The following is a 22,848-nucleotide window of genomic DNA, read 5'->3' on the forward strand; positions in this document are numbered from 1 at the left end:
TTACTGAACACATCCGTGAAATCTTGATATGGAGGAGGTGGAACATCAGACGACCTGGGGGAGGAAGAACAGACAGGCAACACTTTAAACAAACATGTCTCAGCACAGGAGGAACCCCATGCCAGGATTTGCGTAGTCGTCCAATCAATTGTAGGATTGTGAAGACGGAGCCATGGAAGGCCCAGGACCATGTGGTGTGGCTCTTGGAATCACTAAAAGTGAAATAAGTTCGGAATGAAGAACTCCCACTCTCAGACGAACTGGTAGAGTCCTTAGAGCAATAACTGTATCAAAAATTTTACTGCCATCCACGGCAGTCAAGGAAAAGGAGGAAGGAAGTCTCTCGGTGGGTAGGGACCACCGTTTAACATAGGCTTCGGTAATAAAGTTCCAAGCTGCTCCGGAATCCAGGAGGGCAATGACGTTCTGATAACGTTGAGCAACTTGAAGCGAGACTGGGAGATTACAATCTTGAGGAGATGGAGAGGAGATCATTATTCCTAGCCGGCCCTCTCCTTGGCGAGCTAGGATTTGGAGTTTTCCCGGACGTTTGGGACAGGCATTAATAGTGTGAGACGGAGCTGCACAATACAGACAGAGAGACTCAGAGAGACGTCTTCGGCGCTCAGCAGGAGTTAAACGGGAACGGCCAATTTGCATGGGTTCATCTTTAATTGGTGACAGTTGGCGAGGAGGAGGAGCAGAAGATTTTGGAGCAGATGATCTTCCACGCTCAATTGCTCTCTCTCTGAAACGTAAGTCAACTTTTGTACAAAGTGAGATTAGCTCATCTAACTTGGAGGGTAAGTCTCTGGTAGCTAACTCATCTTTAATACGCTCGGATAAACCATGCCAGAATGCAGCATACAGGGCCTCGTCGTTCCATGCCAGTTCAGATGCCAGGATCTGGAACTGTATAAGATATTGTCCTACAGTATGTGATCCCTGGCGTAAACGGAGAATCTCAGACGAAGCTGAAGTTACCCGGCCTGGCTCGTCGAAGATGCGCCTGAATGTTGACACGAATGCAGTGTAAGAAGATAGCTGGGTGTCGGACCTCTCCCATAACGGTGATGCCCAGTCTAGGGCTGAGCCACTGAGAAGAGAGATGATGTAGGCAATTTTTGTTCGGTCACTGGGAAAATTGCCAGGTTGTAGCTCAAACTGAATCTCACACTGGTTGAGAAATCCCCTGCAGAATCTTGGAGATCCGTCAAATTTTGCTGGCGTTGGAAGATGAAGACGTGGAGCAGAAACGGGTAAGGTGGGTGGGGTTATAGTTGGAGTCACTGTGGTTGACGCCCCAGATGCGCCTGATCCACGGAGAGTTGTCTGAATCCCATCCAGCCGAGTAGAGAGATCCTGGAGACAGCGGATGATGTGGCCCTGTGCAGCCTCCTGATGTTCAAGTCGGGCTGCCAGTTCTTGCATCGGCCTGGCCGCTTGATCCTGGTCTCCGGCTGGATTCATTTGGTCAGTGCTTACTGTCACAACTGAGGGCCTGAGCTGACGGAAGGCAGCCTCAGTTGTAGGGGCTGAGATGTACCGGAACCTGGGAGGTTGTATCAGACCCCTGGACATGTAAGTAACATGAAGAGAAACCGCCCGAAGGCGTGACCACGACAACTTGAGTAAAAGTCAATGATATTTATTTATGACAAACTCCATGCATCACAGTAGCAGTAAAAGGTAACATAAAAATCAGCAGAGAAATAATAATACAGTTCCTGGGTACTACAGGGTGGCAGGGGCCACAGAGCTCTGGTGGTATGAGACAGTTCTTATTATTTGCAAGTTGGAAAGTCCTTACCAGGCTCAACTGTAGCAATGAGGAAAGCCCAGGGTCGTACCAGCTGGTGTTCCAGGGAAAGCTGGACTGCTGTAGATAAAATGCTGCTGTGGGTACTGGTTAGAACCAGACAGGTGTTGGCACGGAGTGGATACTGGCTGGAACCAGTTAAATAATAAATAAAGCTTGAGAGCGATGCAATGTAGATGAAATGTAGAATTTGAGAGCGGAGAAATAATAATACCGGTGGAGAGTGGTAAACTGCAGAAAGGACACCGGCCCTTTAAGAGAAGCTGTACACTGCTGGAAGCTGAGCTGGAAGCAGGTGATGTTGTAGCTGGAAACAGGTGAGTCCAGTATGGATCGGAGAGTCAGGCTACACCGCAGATGGAATGCTGGTGCGGGTCTCTATAGCAGAAGTCTGGAGACAGGAGCTGGAACCTGGAAGACATTCACAGAAGAGAGACAAACTGGAACTAGGTTTGACAACCAAAGCACTGACGCCTTCCTTGCTCAGGCACAACCTATTTATACCTGCAGCAAGGAAGGCGTTGGCTAGGCAATTATGCAAATTAATAATACTGACAACGGATTGGTAGGAATGATCAGCTGACAGAATCCAATATGGCTGCACCCATGCAGACACTTGGAGGGAAGTTTGGATTGTAATCCATGTGGTCTGGAAAACAGTAATGGCGGCGCCGGCCACCGGAGACAGGAGACGCCAGGCTGACAGATGCACATCCGACCACGCGGACACAGCGGAGGCCACGGCTGACGTAATCGCCACTCTGAATGCAGAAGCTCAGGGACGGCGGCGGAGGCCGCGGGAGACGCCATGCCAGATGTATAAGGCGTTTCTGTGACTGCGTCCAGAGAGAGGATGCGGGAATGTGCACATCAGGATAACAGATGGGATCCGGTCCTGGAGCGCTGAGCCAGCATTAGGAGGCATCTGATAGGTAAGAAATGGCGTCCAGATACCCGGATCGTGACACCGTCAGGGTGACGTCATCAGTACGTGAGATACGCTCCTGTCAGGGTGACGTCATCAGTACGTCAGATACACTCTCGTCAGGGTGACGTCATCAGTACGTCAGATACACACCCGTCAGGGTCACGTCATTAGATACACTCCCGTCAGGGTGATGTCATCAGTACGTCAGATACACACCCGTCAGGGTCACGTCATTAGATACACTCCCGTCTGGGTGACGTCATCAGTACGTCAGATACACACCCGTCAGGGTCACGTCATTAGATACACTCCCGTCAGGGTGATGTCATCAGTACGTCAGATACACTCCCGTCAGGGTGACGTCATCAGTACGTCAGATACACTCCCGTCAGGGTTACGTCATCAGTACGTCAGATACACTCCCATCAGGGTGACGTCATCAGTACGTCAGATGCGCTCCCGTCAGGGTAATGTCATCAGTACGTCAGATACACTCCCGTCAGGGTGACGTCAGATACACTCCCGTCAATGTTATGTAATCCTGTTAGGAAATGTTCAATTCAGCAAGTATGTATTCCAGGAGTGTCGGCAGGGATGTTTACCTTAATTTCTGCAATTGCCGTAGACTAAACAGATGACAGAATCTGATTGGTTGTTATGAAGGGCCATCTTTACATATAAGCACACTGGGCAGCTGCCTAGGGCACTATAATTATATGGGCCTTTGAGCAGGGGTGGGCTGTACCAGGGAACTATCCACCAATCAGAGTGCAGCATTCTCTAACTCCCTCCAAGCTAGCAGCCTTACAGTGATTGGCTGTCAGCATGCGGATTGGTGGATGGCTGGAGCTATTCGCCAATCAGAGTGCAGCATTCTCTTCCTCCCTCCAAGCCAGCAGCCAGACAGTGATTGGAAGCAAGTAGAGAGACGTCATAGGAATGCGTGAGGGGTAAGTTACAATTTGTTTTTTGTTGTTTATTCCTGTTAATGGGTTGGTAGGGGCCCCACTGCATTATTTTGCCCAGGGCCTACAATGCTGATAAGATGGCCATGCTGTTATGGTCACTGCAACTTTCTGGTGCTCCAGTTTTCCTAAATGACCCCATTTGTCACTTGCACCCATCTATGCAATAGTACATACCTCCCAAATGTTCCGATTTCAGCTGTATAGTTTTTCTGGGGCTGTCCCACCTATGGGCCGCAGTGTCCCGTGGGTGCGGGGAGGTTGGGGGGACACTGCGGCTCACATACGGTGCGGCACACATACGGTGCCAGCTGGAAGAGAGGCTGGGGGGGCAGCAGCGCCACCTACTGTCCCTATAGTATAGTTTGTCATGTCATACTTAGCCAATACTTGTTGTTATACTCCAACACAGATTTCATATTGTAATAAACACACTTTCATACCACAAGAACAAAAGATATATATTATATATTACATTTCTACCTGTTGCCCGGTTGCTGCCGGAGTGGTGCCAGCGGCAAACTTCCACTCAAGATTAAACTGAGAGTTAACAGTGGTGGAGTACGTACACGGCAGGGTGACGCTCGTGCCGGCCTTCCCCACGACCACATTCTCAGGTATAGTCACTGTCACCGTCTGTACCAGGCCTGACAGAAACAGAAAATAATGAGTTATTTTACCTCAACCAGGCCTAGCCAACCGGTGGCTCTCCAGCCGTTGTGACACTACCAGTCCCAGCATGCCCTGCCACAGTTTTATCATTCCCTGGGACCTGTAGTTTCACAACGGCTTGAGAGCCACAGGTTGGACAGGCCTGACCTAGAACATTGTAAGTTGTCCAATTGACAATAACTGAGACACCAAAGAGATACAGAGTAAATTCCAAGTATTGATAATTAGTGAATCACGGGGGTCATTCCGAGTTGTTCGCTCAGTAAATTTTTTCGCATTGCAGCGATTTTCCGCTTAGTGCGCATGCGCAATGTCCGCAGTGCGACTGCGCCAAGTAAATTTGCTATGCAGTTAGGAATTTTACTCACGGCTTTTTCATCGTTCTGTTGATCGTAGTGTGATTGACAGGAAGTGGGTGTTTCTGGGCGGAAACTCGCCGTTTTATGGGTGTGTGTGAAAAAACGCTACCGTTTCTGGGAAAAACGCGGGAGTGGCTGGAGAAACGGGGGAGTGTCTGGGCGAACGCTGGGTGTGTTTGTGACGTCAAACCAGGAACGACAAGCACTGAACTGATCGCAGATGCCGAGTAAGTCTGGAGCTACTCAAAAACTGCTAAGAGAGGTGTAATCGCAATATTGCGAATACGTCGTTCGCAATTTTAAGAAGCTAAGATTCACTCCCAGTAGGCGGCGGCTTAGCGTGAGTAAATCTGCTAAAAGCAGCTTGCGAGCGAACAACTCGGAATGAGGGCCCACAGATCTTATATTAACGCAATCTCCCTAGTGCGCCTCTCCATTCCCAGCACCGAAGATGGCATAGTAATAGTGTAAGGATACCATAGTAATAGTGTAAGGATAGCATAGTAATAGCGTAAGGATACCATAGTAATAGCGTAAGGATACCATAGTAATAGCGTAAGGATACCATAGTAATAGTGTAAGGCTGGCATAGTAATAGTGTAAGGATAGCGTAGTAATAGTGTAAGGATAGCGTAGCAATAGTGTAAGGAGAGTGCAGTAATATTGTAAGGAGAGTGCAGTAATAGTGTAAGGATGCCAAAGTAATAGTGTAAGGATAGCATAGTAATAGTGTAAGGATAGCATAGTAATAGTGTAAGGATAGCATAGTAATAGTGTAAGGATAGCGTAGTAATAGTGTAATGAGAGCACAGTTATAGTGTAAGGATAGCGTAGTAATAGTGTAAGGATAGCATGGTAATAGTGTAAGGATAGCACAGTAATAGTGTAAGGATAGCGCAGTAATAGTGTAAGGATAGCACAGTAATAGTGTAAGGATAGCACAGTAAGTGTAAGGATTGCGTAGTAATAGTGTAAGGATAGCGTAGTAATAATGTAAGGATGCTATAGTAATAGTGTAAGGATAGCGTAGTAATAGTGTAAGGATAGCACAGTAATAGTGTAAGGATAGCACAGTAAGTGTAAGGATAGCGTAGTAATAGTGTGAGGATAGCGTAGTAATAATGTAAGGATGCTATAGTAATAGTGTAAGGATACCGTAGTAATAGTGTAAGGATAGCACAGTAAGTGTAAGGATAGCGTAGTAATAGTGTAAGGATAACATAGTAATAATGTAAGGATGCTATAGTAATAGTGTAAGGATAGCATGGTAATAGTGTAAGGATAGCACAGTAATAGTGTAAGGATAGCGTAGTAATAGTGTAAGGATAGCACAGTAATAGTGTAAGGATAGCGTAGTAATAGTGTAAGGATAGCGTAGTAATAGTGTAAGGATAGCACAGTAATAGTGTAAGGATAGCGTAGTAATAGTGTAAGGATAGCACAGTAATAGTGTAAGGATAGTGTAGTAATAGTGTAAGGATAGCACAGTAATAGTGTAAGGATAGCGTAGTAATAGTGTAAGGATAGCGTAGTAATAGTGTAAGGATAGCACAGTAATAGTGTAAGGATAGCGTAGTAATAGTGTAAGGATAGCATAGTAATAGTGTAAGGATAGTGTAGTAATAGTGTAAGGATAGCACACTAATAGTGTAAGGATAGCGTAGTAATAGTGTAAGGATAACATAGTAATAATGTAAGGATGCTATGGTAATAGTGAAAGGATGGCATAGTAATAGTGTAATGGTGTGTACACACGGTGAGATATTTTCTTTCGATTTTGACTATATAGTCAAAATCGCAAGAAAAGTTAGTGCAGATCGCAAGGTGAAAGTCACCTTGCAATCCCGATTCGATCCCGATGCGCGGTCCCGCCAGGTCGGCATCGCAAGAAAAGATAGAGTGTGCAGGCAAGTCAATCCTAGATCGGTGTACTATCTAGTTCATCTCACATGTCAATGACATCTCACATAAGCCAAAATCTCACATAAGCCAAAATCGTAAGCACACATAGGGGGTAATTCCAAGTTGATCGCAGCAGGATTTTTGATAGCAATTGGGCAAAACCATGTGCACTGCAGGGGAGGCAGATATAACATGTGCAGAAAGAGTTAGATTTGGGTGGGTTATTTTGTTTCTGTGCAGGGTAAATACTGGCTGCTTTATTTTTACACTGCAATTTAGATTTCAGATTGAACACACCACACCCAAATCTATCTCTCTCTGCACATGTTATATCTGCCTCCCCTGCAGTGCACATGGTTTTGCCCAATTGCTAACAAAAATCCTGCTGCGATCAACTTGGAATTACCCCCATAGTACATATCTCAAGAAAAGTTAGTCAAAATCTGTGGTGCTGGGCTCCGGGGAGTTCAAGGGAAATCGCAAGTGAAAATCGGGCATAGCAAGGATCTCACCGTGTGTACACACCCTTAGAATCTCCTATATATTAGCCCAACTCTGTGATTCTGTGCCTGGCCGTAACGCTGGGCGGAGTCACAGGCACAGATCTACCAGAAGTCCTCTCCCTCTGACCGCCCATCCCCGCCCAGTCCCCTCCCCGTCTCCGCCCTGTCCCCTGTCTCCCTCCTCCCCGTACACTCCCTGGTGACAGAGTAGCTGCTGATTGTGAGCGGAACTCACACTACCCGCCTCACAGACTAACGGCTGCTGCAGAGTTCAGGGGACAATGCTGACACTGACAGCCGCACTCGATCCCCCTCCCACCAGCGGCAACCAACCGCATCCACCCAGCACCCGCGCCACTCCCGCCCTCTCCCCCACCCGTAGCACCAACATCCGCGGCCGCCCACCCGCGGCACTCCCGTCCCCGCCCGTAGTACCGACACCCGCGCCCCCCCCCCCATCCGCGGCACCCAACGCATCCCCCCACATCCACTCCCACCCGCAGCACTCCCGCCCCCACACCTGCAGCAAACCCCGCCCCTCCCCCACCCGCGGCACCCCTGACCCTCCACCACCAGCGGCACCCACGCCCCTCCCCCACCCCCACCTTTCCCCCCGCTACACCCCTGCACCCTCCACCCATGGCACCACGCCTTCACCCCCAGCATCCCCCCCTCCCCCACCCACAGCACTCCCACACCAGCTTCTCCCACAGCCCCCCACCCCTCCCACATCACCCCAGCTCCCAACCCCCCACCCATGGCACCCCCGCCCCTCCCCTTCGCACACCACCCCTGCTCCCGCACCCCCAGCCCTCCGCTACCTGCAGCACCCCCACCCCACCCGCCCCCGCAATCGTGGCACCCTCACACCCACCCAACTGCACCATCCCGGCAAACGGCCCCCTCCCCCAGCCGCGGCACCCCCACCCCGACACCCACCTCTCCCCCCGCTACACCCCTGCACCCTCCACCCCACCCGCACCACCACCGCATCTGCCCCTCCTGCACCCACCCCTCCCCCATACGCAACACCCCTGCTCCCACAACCCCCCCCCCCAACCCTCGGAAATCCCCGCAGCCGCCTCCCACCCCCCAACCGCAGCACCCCTGCACCCACGCACCTGTCCCCCCACCCATGGCACCAGCCCACCACCTGCAACACCCCCCCCCCCTCCTCCACCCACTGCACTCCCACACCAGCTTCTCCCACATCCCCCCCACCCCTCCCACATCACCCCTGCTCCCAACCCCCCACCCATGGCACCCCCGCCCCTCCCCTACGCACAGCACCCCTGCTCCAGCACCCCCACCCCTCCCCTACCTGCAGCACCACCCGCCCCCGCAACCGTGGCACCCTCACACCCACCTCCCACCCACCCAACCGCACCGCCCCAGCAAACGGCCCCCTCCCCCACACACAGCACCTGCCCCTCCCCTCCCCCCCAACACCCACGCACCTGCCCCTCCACCACCCGCAACACCATCACAGCTGGCCCTCCCCAACTGCGTTAACCCCACACTAGCCCCTCACCCACCCACAGCGCCCTCTGATCCCCGCACCCGCCCCTCCCCGCCGCGCATCAGGACCCCCACCACACCCCCACAGCCGCCACTCCCCCACCCACAGCACCTCCGGCCCCTCCCCCACCACCATCATCTATAGACACCTTCCCTCATTCGCACACCTACCACACCTTCCCCTCCACCACCCCCCGCACCTCTGGACCACCACCCACAGCACCTCAGGACCCCCTCCCCCATCCACGGCTCCCCTGCAGCCACCCGCAGCATCTACATACCCCATCCCGCACCCACACCTCCCCCACCCGCAGCACTTCTACAACCCATCACCTAACCCCCACACCCCTGCAGCCCCACCTTCCCCTACATCACCCCTCCCCCACGCACAGCACCGCCAGACCCCTCCTTCATCCACAGCCTCCCGCACCTGCCCCTCCACCACCAGCAGCATCTACAGACCCCATCCACACCCCCTCACGCCCCCCCCCCTGGCACCCCACCCACAGCATCCCCATACCCGCCTCTTCCCCACCCCTGCCCCTCCCCCACCCACCGCAGCTGCACCCCCACCCTACCCCAACCTCGGTATCCCTGCACCGGCACCCTCCCCCACCCACCGCAGCAGCACACCCGGGCCGCCACAACCGCCGTAACCCACCCCTCACTCATCCACAGCACCCACGGACCCACTCCCCCATCCGTGTCATCCCCGCACCCGCCCCTCCCCTGGCTACCGCACATCCAGATCACCTACCCCACCCGCAACACCCCCGCACCCGCCACTCCCACAACAACAGCACCTACCCACCCGCATTATCTACAGACACCCTCCCCATCTGCGGACCTCCCTTACCTGCCCCTCCCCCACCCGCAACACCTCTGGACCACCACCCGAACCCCCTCCGGACTCCCTCCCCCATCCACAGCTCCCCCGCATCAACCCCGCCCCCATCCACAACATCTACATCCCCCATCCGTGCCATCCCACACCCACACCTCTCCCACCCACAGCACTTCTGAAACCCATCGCCTAAGCTCCCCCTTCCTGCACCTCCAAACACACACCCCTACATCACCCCTCCCATACACACATCACCTCCATACCCCCTCCTTCATCCACAGTCCCCCGCACCCACCCCTCCCCCACCAACAGCATTTACACTCCCTATCCGCGCCCCCTCTACACCTACCCCTCCCCCACCACCTCTGCACACTTTCCGCCATCCGTGCCCCTGCACCCACTCCTCCGCCACCCACAACACCTCTGGACCCCCTCCCACACCCACCCCTCCACCACACGTAGCACCTCGGACACCATCCGCAGCCGCTACAAGTGATGCCCTGAATCGGGCTGATCAGCCGCACGATAGGCACCTCACTGAACCCACCCCCTTTCCAAACCCCCCAAACTTTTGTGAGTATACTAATACTGTGGCCATTATGTGTATAAGCGACACTGCTACCTGTGGCCATTGTGTATAAGTGGCGCTGCTACCTGTGGGCACTATGTGTATAAGCGGCTCTGCTACCTGTGGCCATTGTGTGTAGAACCAACTCTGCTACCTGTGGCCACTGTGTCTATACGCGGCTCTGCTACCTGTGGGTATTGTGTGTATACGTGGCTCTGCTACCTGTGCCCATTGTGTGTATAAGCGCCTCTGCTACCTGTGCCCATTGTGTGTATAAGCGCCTCTGCTACCTGTGGCCACTGTGTGTATAAGCGGCTCTGCTACCTGTGGGCACTGTGTGTATAAGCAGCTCTGCTACCTGTGGGTATTGTGTGTATACGCGGCTCTGCTACCTGTGGGTATTGTGTGTATACGTGGCTCTGCTACCTGTGCCCATTGTGTGTATAAGCACCTCTGCTACCTGTGGGCACTGTGTGTATAAGCACCTCTGTTACCTGTATGTATTGTGTGTATAAGCGTCTCTGCTACCTGTGGGCACTGTGTGTATAAGCGCCTCTGCTACCTGTGGGTATTGTGTGTATAAGCGCCTCTGCTACCTGTGGGCACTGTGTGTATAAGCTGCCCTGCTACCTGTGGGCACTGTGTGTATAAGCAGCTCTGCTACCTGTGGGTATTGTGTGTATACGCGGCTCTGCTACCTGTGGGTATTGTGTGTATACGTGGCTCTGCTACCTGTGCCCATTGTGTGTATAAGCACCTCTGCTACCTGTGGGCACTGTGTGTATAAGCACCTCTGTTACCTGTAGGTATTGTGTGTATAAGCGTCTCTGCTACCTGTGGGCACTGTGTGTATAAGCGCCTCTGCTACCTGTGGGTATTGTGTGTATAAGCGCCTCTGCTACCTGTGGGCACTGTGTGTATAAGCTGCCCTGCTACCTGTGGGCACTGTGTGTATAAGCGACACTGTTACCTGTTGGGTATTGTGTGTATAAGCGGTTCTGCTACCTGGGGGTATTGTGTGTATAAGCGGCTCTGCTACCTGTGGCCATTGTGTGTATAAGCGGCTCTGCTACCTGTGGCCACAGCACTTTGGTGTCTTATCTACAGTGCATTGCTGTTAGTCATCTGGTACTAAATGATGCAGACACTAGCAGTATATACTACACTATGTTATTCATTGTGCCCTGCGGCCACTCTGCATGCCCTCACAAAGGGCTACGCCCCCCTTGACAATCGCACGCCCTCCCCCCTTACAATATTTACCCACTGCCATAAAAAAACATTCAGGTAATACTTCATATAATAACAATTATAGCACAGCTGAAGCCCGTGCAGGTGTTAACCGGTCATAGCCTCTTGCAATGGTATTTTCTCTCTAACACCTTCCCTCTCTTTATCCTCTCCCTACCACCCTGCCTCTCCCTATCCTTTACTGATCGCACAGCTTTTCTCTACATCCCCCCCCCCCCCCACGCCTCTCTATCGTTTCTCAACCGGACACCATTTCTGTATGCCCTCTATACTGCCCTGCGTTTCTGATTCTGTTATCTACCAGCCTGCGTATGTTCAAAGGCGTGCAGGGGTTAACGGGGCGTAGCCCCAACCGACGGTGTGAAGAGCGCCCGTAGGGCGCGATGAATCACCTAGTGCCATAATAATAGTGTAAGGAATGTATAATAATAGTACTAGGACAGCACAGTAAAAGTTAAGTAATAGTGTAAAAATAGCATAGTAATAGTGTAGGGATAGCATGGTAACAAAGTAATAGTGTAAGGATGCCACAGTAATAGTGTAGGGAAGGTATAATAATAGTACTAGAACAGCATAGTAATAGTGTAGTAATAGCGTAGTAATAGTGTAAGGAAAGCATTGTAAAAGTGTAAGGATAGTGTAGCAATAGTGTAAGGATAACATAGTAATAGTGTAAGGATAGCATAGTAATAGTATAAGGATACCACAGTAATAGTGTAAGGAAGGTATAATAATAGTACTAAGACAGCATAGTAATAGTGTAGTAATATTGCAAGAAATGGCAAAGCAACCGTGTAAGGATAGCATCGTAATAGTGTATATGGAATAATGATATTGTAAGAAAGGCATAGTAATAGTGTAAAGATACCATAGTAATAGTGTAAGGATAGCATAGTAATAGTGTAAGGATACCATAGTAATAGCGTAAGGATACCATAGTAATAGCGTAAGGATAGCATAGTAATAGCGTAATGATAGCATAGTAATAGTGTAATGATACCATAGTAATAGTGTAAGGATAGCATAGTAATAGTGTAAGGATAGCATAGTAACAGTGTAAGGATAGTGTAGTAATAGTGTAAAGATAGCGTATTAATAGTGTAACGATAGCGTAGTAATAGTGTAAGGATAACATAGTAATAGTGTAAGGATAACATAGTAATAGTGTAAGGCTGGCATAGTAATAGTGTAAGGATAGCGTAGTAATAGTGTAAGGACAGCGTAGTAATAGTGTAAGGATAGCGTAGCAATAGTGTAAGGAGAGTGCAGTAATATTGTAAGGAGAGTGCAGTAATAGTGTAAGGATGCCAAAGTAATAGTGTAAGGATAGCATAGTAATAGTGTAAGGATAGTGTAGTAATAGTGTAAGGATAGCATAGTAATAGTGTAAGGATAGCGTAGCAATAGTGTAAAGATAGCGTAGTAATAGTGTAAGGATAGCGTAGTAATAGTGTAAGGATAACATAGTAATAGTGTAAGGCTGGCATAGTAATAGTACCAGTATAGCGACAGTGTAGTAATAGTGCAGTGACAGTATTAGTGTAGGGATAGCGTAGTAATAGTGCAGTGATAGTAGTAGAATAGGGATAGCTTAGTAATTGTGCGGTGATAGTAAACGTATAGGGACAGTGTAGCAATAGTGCAGTGATAGTATTAGCATAGGGACAGCATAGTAAAAATGCAGTGATAGTACTAGTATAGGGACAGCGTAGTAATAGTGCAGTGATAGTACTAGTATAGGGATAGCGTAGTAATAGTGCGGTGACAGTAAAAGTATAGGGACGGCGTAGTAATAGTGCAGTGATAGTATTAGTATAGGGACAGCGTAGCAACAGTGCGCTGATAGTAATAGTATAGGGACAGCGTAGTAATAGTGCAGGGATAGTATTACTGTAGGGAAAGCGTAGTTATACTGCAGTAATAGTATTAGTGTAGGGACAGAATAGTAAAAGTGCAGTGATATTATTAGTATAGGGACAGCGTAGTAATAGTGCAGTGATAGTATTAGTATAAGGACATCATAGTAATAGTGCAGTGATAGTATTAGTATAGGAACAGCATAGTAATAGTGCGGTGATAGTATTAGTGTAGGGACAGCGTAGTAATAGTGCAGTGATAGTATTAGTGTAGGGACAGCGTAGTAATAGTGCAGTGATAGTAATAGTATAGGGACAGCGCAGTAATAGTGCAGTGATAGTATTAGTGTAGGGACAGCATAGTAAAAGTGCAGTGATAGTATTAGTGAATGGACAGTGTAGTAATAGTGCAGTGATAGTATTAGTGTAGGCACAGCATAGTAATAGTGCAGTGATAGTATTAGTATAGGGACAGCATTGTAATAGTGCAGTGATAGTATTAGTATACGAACAGCGTAGTAATAGTGCAGTGATAGTATTAGTGTAGGGACAGCGTAGTAAAAGTGCAGTGATAGTATTTGTATAGGAACAGCGTAGTAATAATGCAGTGATAGTATTAGTATAAGGACATCATAGTAATAGTGCAGTGATAGTATTAGTATAGGAACAGCGTAGTAATAGTGCAGTGATAGTATTAGTGTAGTGACAGCGTAGTAATAGTGCAGTGATAGTATTAGTGTAGGGACATCGTAGTAATAGTGCAGTGATAGTATTAGTGTAGGGACAGCCAAGTAAAAGTGCAGTGATAGTATTAGTGTAGGGAGAGTGTAGTAATAGTGCAGTGATAGTATTAGTATAGGGACAGCATAGTAATAGTGCAGTGATAGTATTAGCATAGGACAGCATATTAATAGTGCAGTGATAGTATTAGTGTAGGGACAGCGTAGTAAAAGTGCAGCGATAGTATTAGTATAGGAACAGTGTAGTAATAGTGCAGTGATAGTATTAGTGAAGGGACATCGTAGTAATAGTGCAGTAATAGTATTAGTGAAGGGACAGTGTAATAATAGTGCAGTGATAGTATTAGTGAAGGGGCATCGTAGTAATAGTGCAGTGATAGTATTAGTGTAGGGACAGCGTAGTAATAGTGGAGTGATAATATTAGTGAAGGGACAGTGTAGTAATAGTGCAGTGATAGTATTAGTATAGGGACAGCATTGTAATAGTGCAGTGATAGTATTAGTATACGAACAGCGTAGTAATAGTGCAGTGATAGTATTAGTGTAGGGACAGCGTAGTAAAAGTGCAGTGATAGTATTTGTATAGGAACAGCGTAGTAATAATGCAGTGATAGTATTAGTATAAGGACATCATAGTAATAGTGCAGTGATAGTATTAGTATAGGAACAGCGTAGTAATAGTGCAGTGATAGTATTAGTGTAGTGACAGCGTAGTAATAGTGCAGTGATAGTATTAGTGTAGGGACATTGTAGTAATAGTGCAGTGATAGTATTAGTGTAGGGACAGCCAAGTAAAAGTGCAGTGATAGTATTAGTGTAGGGAGAGTGTAGTAATAGTGCAGTGATAGTATTAGTGTAGGCACAGCATAGTAATAGTGCAGTGATAGTATTAGTATAGGGACAGCATAGTAATAGTGCAGTGATAGTATTAGCATAGGACAGCATATTAATAGTGCAGTGATAGTATTAGTGTAGGGACAGCGTAGTAAAAGTGCAGCGATAGTATTAGTATAGGAACAGTGTAGTAATAGTGCAGTGATAGTATTAGTGAAGGGACATCACAGTAATAGTGCAGTAATAGTATTAGTGAAGGGACAGTGTAATAATAGTGCAGTGATAGTATTAGTGAAGGGGCATCGTAGTAATAGTGCAGTGATAGTATTAGTGTAGGGACAGCGTAGTAATAGTGGAGTGATAATATTAGTGAAGGGACAGTGTAGTAATAGTGCAGTGATAGTAGAAGTATAGGGGCAGCGCAGTAGTAGGATATGGATAGTATTCAACTATTAGTATATAGGGACAGTGCAGTAATAGAGCAGTGATAGTATTAGTATGGGAACAGCGTAGTAATAGTGTAGTGATAGTATTAGTATAGGAACAGTGTAGTAATAGTGCAGTGATAATATTAGTTTAGGGACATCATAGTAATAGTGCAGTGATAGTGATAGTATTAGTGTAGGGACAGCGTAGTAAAAGTGCAGTGATAGTATTAGTGAAGGGACAGTGTAGTAATAGTGCAGTGATAGTATTAGTGTAGGCACAGCATAGTAATAGTGCAGTGATAGTATTAGTATAGGGACAGCATAGTAATAGTGCAGTGATAGTATTAGCATAGGACAGCGTAGTAATAGTGCAGTGATAGTATTAGTGTAGAGACAGCATAGTAAAAGTGCAGTGATAGTGTTAGTGAAGGGACAGTGTAGTAATAGTGCAGTGATAGTATTAGCTTAGGGACATCGTAGTAATAGTGCAGTGATAGTATTAGTGTAGGGACAGCGTAGTAAAAGTGCAATGTTAGTATTAGTGAAGGGACAGTGTAGTAATAGTGCAGTGATAGTATTAGTGTAGGCACAGCATAGTAATAGTGCAGTGATAGTATTAGTATAGGAACAGCGTAGTAATAGTGCAGTGATAACATTAGTGTAGGGACAGCGTAGTAAAAGTGCAGTGATAGTATTAGTATAGGAACAGCGTAGTAATAGTGCAGTGATAGTATTAGTGTAGGGACAGCGTAGTAAAAGTGCAGTGATAGTATTAGTGAAGGGACAGTGTAGTAATAGTGCAGTGATAGTATTAGTGTAGGCACAGCATAGTAATAGTGCAGTGATAGTATTAGTATAGGAACAGCGTAGTAATAGTGCAGTGATAACATTAGTGTAGGGACAGCGTAGTAAAAGTGCAGTGATAGTATTAGTATAGGAACAGCGTAGTAATAGTGCAGTGATAGTATTATTGAAGGGAGAGTGTAGTAATAGTGCAGTGGTAGTATTAGTGAAGGGACAGCGTAGTAATAGTGCAATGATAGTTTTAATATAGGGACAGCATAGTAATAGTACAGTGATAGTATTAGCATACGAACAGCGTAGTAATAATAGTGCAGTGATAGTATTAGTGTAGTGACAGCGTAGTAATAGTGCAGTGATAGTATTAGTGTAGGGACATCGTAGTAATAGTGCAGTGATAGTATTAGTGTAGGGACAGCCAAGTAAAAGTGCAGTGATAGTATTAGTGTAGGGAGAGTGTAGTAATAGTGCAGTGATAGTATTAGTGTAGGCACAGCATAGTAATAGTGCAGTGATAGTATTAGTATAGGGACAGCATAGTAATAGTGTTGTGATAGTATTAGCATAGGACAGCATATTAATAGTGCAGTGATAGTATTAGTGTAGGGACAGCGTAGTAAAAGTGCAGTGATAGTATTAGTATAGGAACAGTGTAGTAATAGTGCAGTGATAGTATTAGTGAAGGGACATCGTAGTAATAGTGCAGTAATAGTATTAGTGAAGGGACAGTGTAATAATAGTGCAGTGATAGTATTAGTGAAGGGGCATCGTAGTAATAGTGCAGTGATAGTATTAGTGTAGGGACAGCGTAGTAATAGTGGGGTGATAATATTAGTGAAGGGACAGTGTAGTAATAGTGCAGTGATAGTAGAAGTATAGGGGCAGCGCAGTAGTAGGATATGGATAGTATTCAACTATTAGTATATAGGGACAGTGCAGTAATAGAGCAGTGATAGTATTAGTATGGGAACAGCGTAGTAATAGTGCAGTGATAGTATTAGTATAGGAACAGTGTAGTAATAGTGCAGTGATAATATTAGTTTAGGGACATCATAGTAATAGTGCAGTGATAGTGATAGTATTAGTGTAGGGACAGCGTAGTAAAAGTGCAGTGATAGTATTAGTGAAGGGACAGTGTAGTAATAGTGCAGTGATAGTATTAGTGTAGGCACAGCATAGTAATAGTGCAGTGATAGTATTAGTATTGGGACAGCATAGTAATAGTGCAGTGATAGTATTAGCATAGGACAGCGTAGTAATAGTGCAGTGATAGTATTAGTGTAGGGACAGCGTAGTAAAAGTGCAGTGATAGTATTAGTGAAGGGACAGTGTAGTAATAGTGCAGTGATAGTATTAGTGTAGGCACAGCATAGTAATAGTGCAGTGATAGTATTAGTATAGGAACAGCGTAGTAATAGTGCAGTGATAACATTAGTGTAGGGACAGCGTAGTAAAAGTGCAGTGATAGTATTAGTATAGGAACAGCGTAGTAATAGTGCAGTGATAGTATTAGTGTAGGGACAGCGTAGTAAAAGTGCAGTGATAGTATTAGTGAAGGGACAGTGTAGTAATAGTGCAGTGATAGTATTAGTATAGGGACAGCATAGTAATAGTGCAGTGATAGTATTAGTATAGGAACAGCGTAGTAATAGTGCAGTGATAACATTAGTGTAGGGACAGCGTAGTAAAAGTGCAGTGATAGTATTAGTATAGGAACAGCGTAGTAATAGTGCAGTGATAGTATTATTGAAGGGAGAGTGTAGTAATAGTGCAGTGGTAGTATTAGTGAAGGGACAGCGTAGTAATAGTGCAATGATAGTTTTAATATAGGGACAGCATAGTAATAGTACAGTGATAGTATTAGCATACGAACAGCGTAGTAATAGTGCAGTGATAGTATTAGTATAGGAACAGCGTAGTCATAGTGCAGTGATAGTTTTAGTGAAGGGACATCGTAGTAATAGTCTATAGATTGTAAGATTTCGAGCAGGGTCTTCCTACCTCTATGTCTGTCTGTTTTTACCCAGTTTTGTTCTATTACTGTTGTTCTGATTGTAAAGCGCAATGGAATATGCTGCGCTATATAAGAAACTGTTAATATTATTAATAATAATAATAATAATAATAATAATAGTGCAGTGATAGTATTAGTGAAGGGACAGCGCAGTAATAGTGCAGTGATAGTAATAGGATAGGGACAGCGCAGTAATAGTGCAGTGATAGTATTAGTGAAGGGACAGCGCAGTAATAGTGCAGTGATAGTAATAGGATAGGGACAGCAAAGTAATAGTGCAGTGATAGTAATAGGATAGGAACAACGCAGTAATAGTGCAGTGATAGTAATAGGATAGGGACAGCGCAGTAATAGTGCAGTGATAGTAATAGGATAGGGACAGCGCAGTAATAGTGCAGTGATAGTAATAGGATAGGGACAGCGCAGTAATAGTGCAGTGATAGTAATAGGATAGGGACAGCGCAGTAATAGTGCAGTGATAGTAATAGGATAGGGACAGCGCAGTAATAGTGCAGTGATAGTATTAGTGAAGGGACAGCGCAGTAATAGTGCAGTGATAGTAATAGGATAGGGACAGCGAAGTAATAGTGCAGTGATAGTAATAGGATAGGAACAACGCAGTAATAGTGCAGTGATAGTAATAGGATAGGGACAGCGCAGTAATAGTGCAGTGATAGTAATAGGATAGGGACAGCGCAGTAATAGTGCAGTGATAGTAATAGGATAGGGACAGCGCAGTAATAGTGCAGTGATAGTAATAGGATAGGGACAGCGCAGTAATAGTGCAGTGATAGTAATAGGATAGGGATATGTAGTAATAGGATAGGTAGTATGAGAGTAGAGAAAGCTTAGAGATGAGTGTTAGTACATGGGAAGGTCATAGTCTCGCTTACACAGGAGAGCAGTGCTGGGACAGTGTATATATGTGTGTGTATATATATATATATATATATATATATATATAGATAGATATATATAGATAGATATAGATATATATATATTAAAGCTGCATTTACCATATACAATATAATGACATAATAACACACAAACATCTGTTGTTTCCCCCGGTAACCAGTGATGGAGATATCAGTGCTGTAATGTGACGTCATACAATGTAGCAGCCAGGCTAATGACAGAAGTACTCTCAGCTGGGGGGAGAACACACTCAGCCGATCTGACTGGCAGTGGTAATCCTCCCATCATTACTGCGGATGAGCATAGGGGGCCTGCACTGTGGGGAGCTTACCGCTGCCGTATCGCCGGGGAGCCGGGCATCTCTTACCACTGCCAGTATCGCCAGGGAGCCGGGCATCGCTTACCACTGCCAGTATCGCCAGGGAGCCGGGCATCTCTTACCACTGCCAGTATCGCCAGGGAGCCGGGCATCGCTTACCACTGCCAGTATCGCTGAGGAGCCGGGCATCTCTTACCACTGCCAGTATCACCAGGGAGCCGGGCATCGCTTACCACTGCCAGTATCGCCGGGAAGCCGGGCATCACTTACCACTGCCAGTATCACCAGGGAGCCGGGCATCGCTTACCACTGCCAGTATCACCAGGGAGCCGGGCATCTCTTACCACTGCCAGTATCGCCTGGAAGCCGGGCATCGCTTACCACTGCCAGTATCACCAGGGAGCCGGGCATCTCTTACCACTGCCAGTATAGCCGGGGAGCCGGGCATCTCTTACCACTGCCAGTATCACCTGGGAGCCGGGCATCGCTTACCACTGCCAGTATCGCCGGGGAGCCGGGCATCTCTTACCACTGTCAGTATCGCTGGGGAGCCGGGCATCTCTTACCACTGCCAGTATCGCCGGGGAGCCGGGCATCGCTTACCACTGCCAGTATCGCTGAGGAGCCGGGCATCGCTTACCACTGCCAGTATCGCCTGGAAGCCGGGCATCGCTTACCGCTGCCAGTATCGCCTGGAAGCCGGGCATCGCTTAGCGCTGCCAGTATCGCCTGGAATCCGGGCATCGCTTACCACTGCCAGTATCGCCGGGTAGCCGGGCATCGCTTACCACTGCCAGTATCGCCGGGGAGCCGGGCATCGCTTACCACTGCCAGTATCACCAGGGAGCCGGGCATCTCTTACCACTGCCAGTATCGCCGGGGAGCCGGGCATCGCTTACCACTGCCAGTATCGCCTGGGAGCCGGGCATCGCTTACCACTGCCAGTATCACCTGGAATCCGGGCATCGCTTACCACTGCCAGTATCGCCTGGAAGCCGGGCATCGCTTACCACTGCCAGTATCGCCTGGAAGCCGGGCATCGCTTACCGCTGCCAGTATCGCCTGGAATCCGGGCATCGCTTACCACTGCCAGTATCGCCGGGTAGCCGGGCATCGCTTACCACTGCCAGTATCGCCGGGGAGCCGGGCATCGCTTATCACTGCCAGTATCGCCGGGGAGCCGGGCATCGCTTACCACTGCCAGTATCGCTGAGGAGCCGGGCATCGCTTACCACTGCCAGTATCGCCTGGAATCCGGGCATCTCTTACCACTGCCAGTATCGCCGGGGAGCCGGGCATCGCTTACCACTGCCAGTATCGCCGGGGAGCCGGGCATCGCTTACCACTGCCAGTATCGCCTGGGAGCCGGGCATCGCTTACCACTGCCAGTATTACCTGGAATCCGGGCATCGCTTACCACTGCCAGTATCGCCTGGAATCCGGGCATCGCTTACCACTGCCAGTATCGCCTGGGAGCCGGGCATCGCTTACCACTGCCAGTATCGCCGGGGAGCCGGGCATCGCTAACCACTGCCAGTATCACCTGGGAGCCGGGCATCGCTTACCACTGCCAGTATCGCCTGGGAGCCGGGCATCTCTTACCACTGCCAGTATCACCAGGGAGCCGGGCATCGCTTACCACTGCCAGCATCGCCGGGGAGCCGGGCATCGCTTACCACTGCCAGTATCGCCGGGGAGCCGGGCATCGCTTACCACTGCCAGTATCGCTGAGGAGCCGGGCATCTCTTACCGCTGCCAGTATCACCAGGGAGCCGGGCATCTCTTACCGCTGCCAGTATCGCTGAGGAGCCGGGCATCGCTTACCACTGCCAGCATCGCCGGGGAGCCGGGCATCTCTTACCGCTGCCAGTATCACCAGGGAGCCGGGCATCGCTTACCACTGCCAGTATCACCAGGGAGCCGGGCATCGCTTACCACTGCCAGTATCACCAGGGAGCCGGGCATCGCTTACCACTGCCAGCATCGCCGGGGAGCCGGGCATCTCTTACCACTGCCAGTATCACCAGGGAGCCGGGCATCGCTTACCACTGCCAGTATCGCCAGGGAGCCGGGCATCGCTTACCACTGCCAGTATCGCCTGGGAGCCGGGCATCTCTTACCGCTGCCAGTATCGCCGGGGAGCCGGGCATCTCTTACCACTGCCAGTATCACCAGGGAGCCGGGCATCGCTTATCACTGCCAGTATCACCAGGGAGCCGGGCATCTCTTACCACTGCCAGTATCACCAGGGAGCCGGGCATCTCTTACCACTGCCAGTATCACCAGGGAGCCGGGCATCGCTTACCACTGCCAGTATCGCCGGGGAGCCGGGCATCGCTTACCACTGCCAGTATCGCCGGGGAGCCGGGCATCGCTTACCACTGCCAGTATCGCCGGGGAGCCGGGCATCGCTTACCACTGCCAGTATCGCCAGGGAGCCGGGCATCTCTTACCGCTGCCAGTATCGCCGGGGAGCCGGGCATCTCTTACCACTGCCAGTATCGCCAGGGAGCTGGGCATCGCTTACCACTGCCAGTATCGCTGAGGAGCCGGGCATCGCTTACCACTGCCAGTATCACCAGGGAGCCGGGCATCGCTTACCACTGCCAGTATCGCCAGGGAGCCGGGCATCGCTTACCACTGCCAGTATCACCAGGGAGCCGGGCATCGCTTACCGCTGCCAGTATCACCAGGGAACCGGGCATCGCTTACCGCTGCCAGTATCGCCTGGGAGCCGGGCATCGCTTACTACTGCCAGTATCGCCGGGGAGCCGGGCATCGCTTACATATATATATACTGGGGCCAGTATATATATATACTGGCCCCAGATAACAGCGGTGTGTCCGGAGAGTGACTGGGAATAAACACAAACGTTCTGCCGGTTCCGGGGACAGCCAGGTACAGCACTGGGCGGGTCAGTGAGGGTTTCACACCGCGCCACTTGCTGCCTCGTCCTGATCAACAACAATGTTCTCAGCACTGTACAGGCCTGTCTTCTATCTGCTTAATAATAATAATATTATCTATATTACAGTCCATCCCAAGCTGCGACTTACCCCTCTGAGACAGGAGGCCGGGTATAAGAAGAAGGAGACATTTCTGGAACATTTGGCCGGAACGTGGAGCCTGTGTTCTGTCCGCTGAAGCTAAGTCTGTAACCTGTTATCTACACAGCTATTGTGCAGCGACAGGGGAGCAGTGAGTCACTGATACCGGCCTGGCCGCTGGTAAAGGGCGCACGCTATTTACCTATCTTACACTAATAGTGAGCCTGGCAAACACGCACAGCACTACTCGCAGTCTGGGGCGTCTCCTAGCCAAGGTTCCGGAGGGACGGTCACAAATGTCAGTGGGGTTTAAATCTGCATTTCACTGAGGGCATTGGGGGTAATTCCAAGTTGATCGCAGCAGGAATTTTGTCATGTGCACTGCAGGGGGGGGAGGGGGGGGGGGGAGATGTAACATGTGCAGAGAGAGTTAGGTTTGGGTGTGGTGTGTTCAATCTGCAATCTAATTTGCAGTGTAAAAATAAAGCAGCCAGTATTTACCCTGCAGAAACAAAATAACCCACCCAAATCTAACTCTCTCTGCACATGTTACATCTGCCCCCC

The 22,848-nt window shown here is 48.8% G+C and overlaps 1 protein-coding gene across 1 annotated transcript in view; it reads right to left on the reverse strand.

Moving 5' to 3' along the window:
• The window catches only part of VSIG2 (V-set and immunoglobulin domain containing 2), a 37,301-nt gene extending 14,759 nt beyond the window's left edge, over positions 1–22,542 (reverse strand). The window contains exons 1-2 of the mRNA XM_063943739.1: positions 22,294–22,542; positions 4,196–4,359 (exon numbers count right to left, since the gene is read on the reverse strand). Coding sequence (XP_063799809.1) covers positions 4,196–4,359; positions 22,294–22,345 — 216 coding nt within the window. The 5' untranslated portion in view covers positions 22,346–22,542. The remainder of the gene's footprint in view (positions 1–4,195; positions 4,360–22,293) is intronic.
• Between the last annotated feature and the right edge of the window lie 306 nt (positions 22,543–22,848).

This window comes from Pseudophryne corroboree, chromosome 10 (assembly GCF_028390025.1).
Source record: "Pseudophryne corroboree isolate aPseCor3 chromosome 10, aPseCor3.hap2, whole genome shotgun sequence".
Lineage (NCBI taxonomy): Eukaryota > Metazoa > Chordata > Amphibia > Anura > Myobatrachidae > Pseudophryne > Pseudophryne corroboree.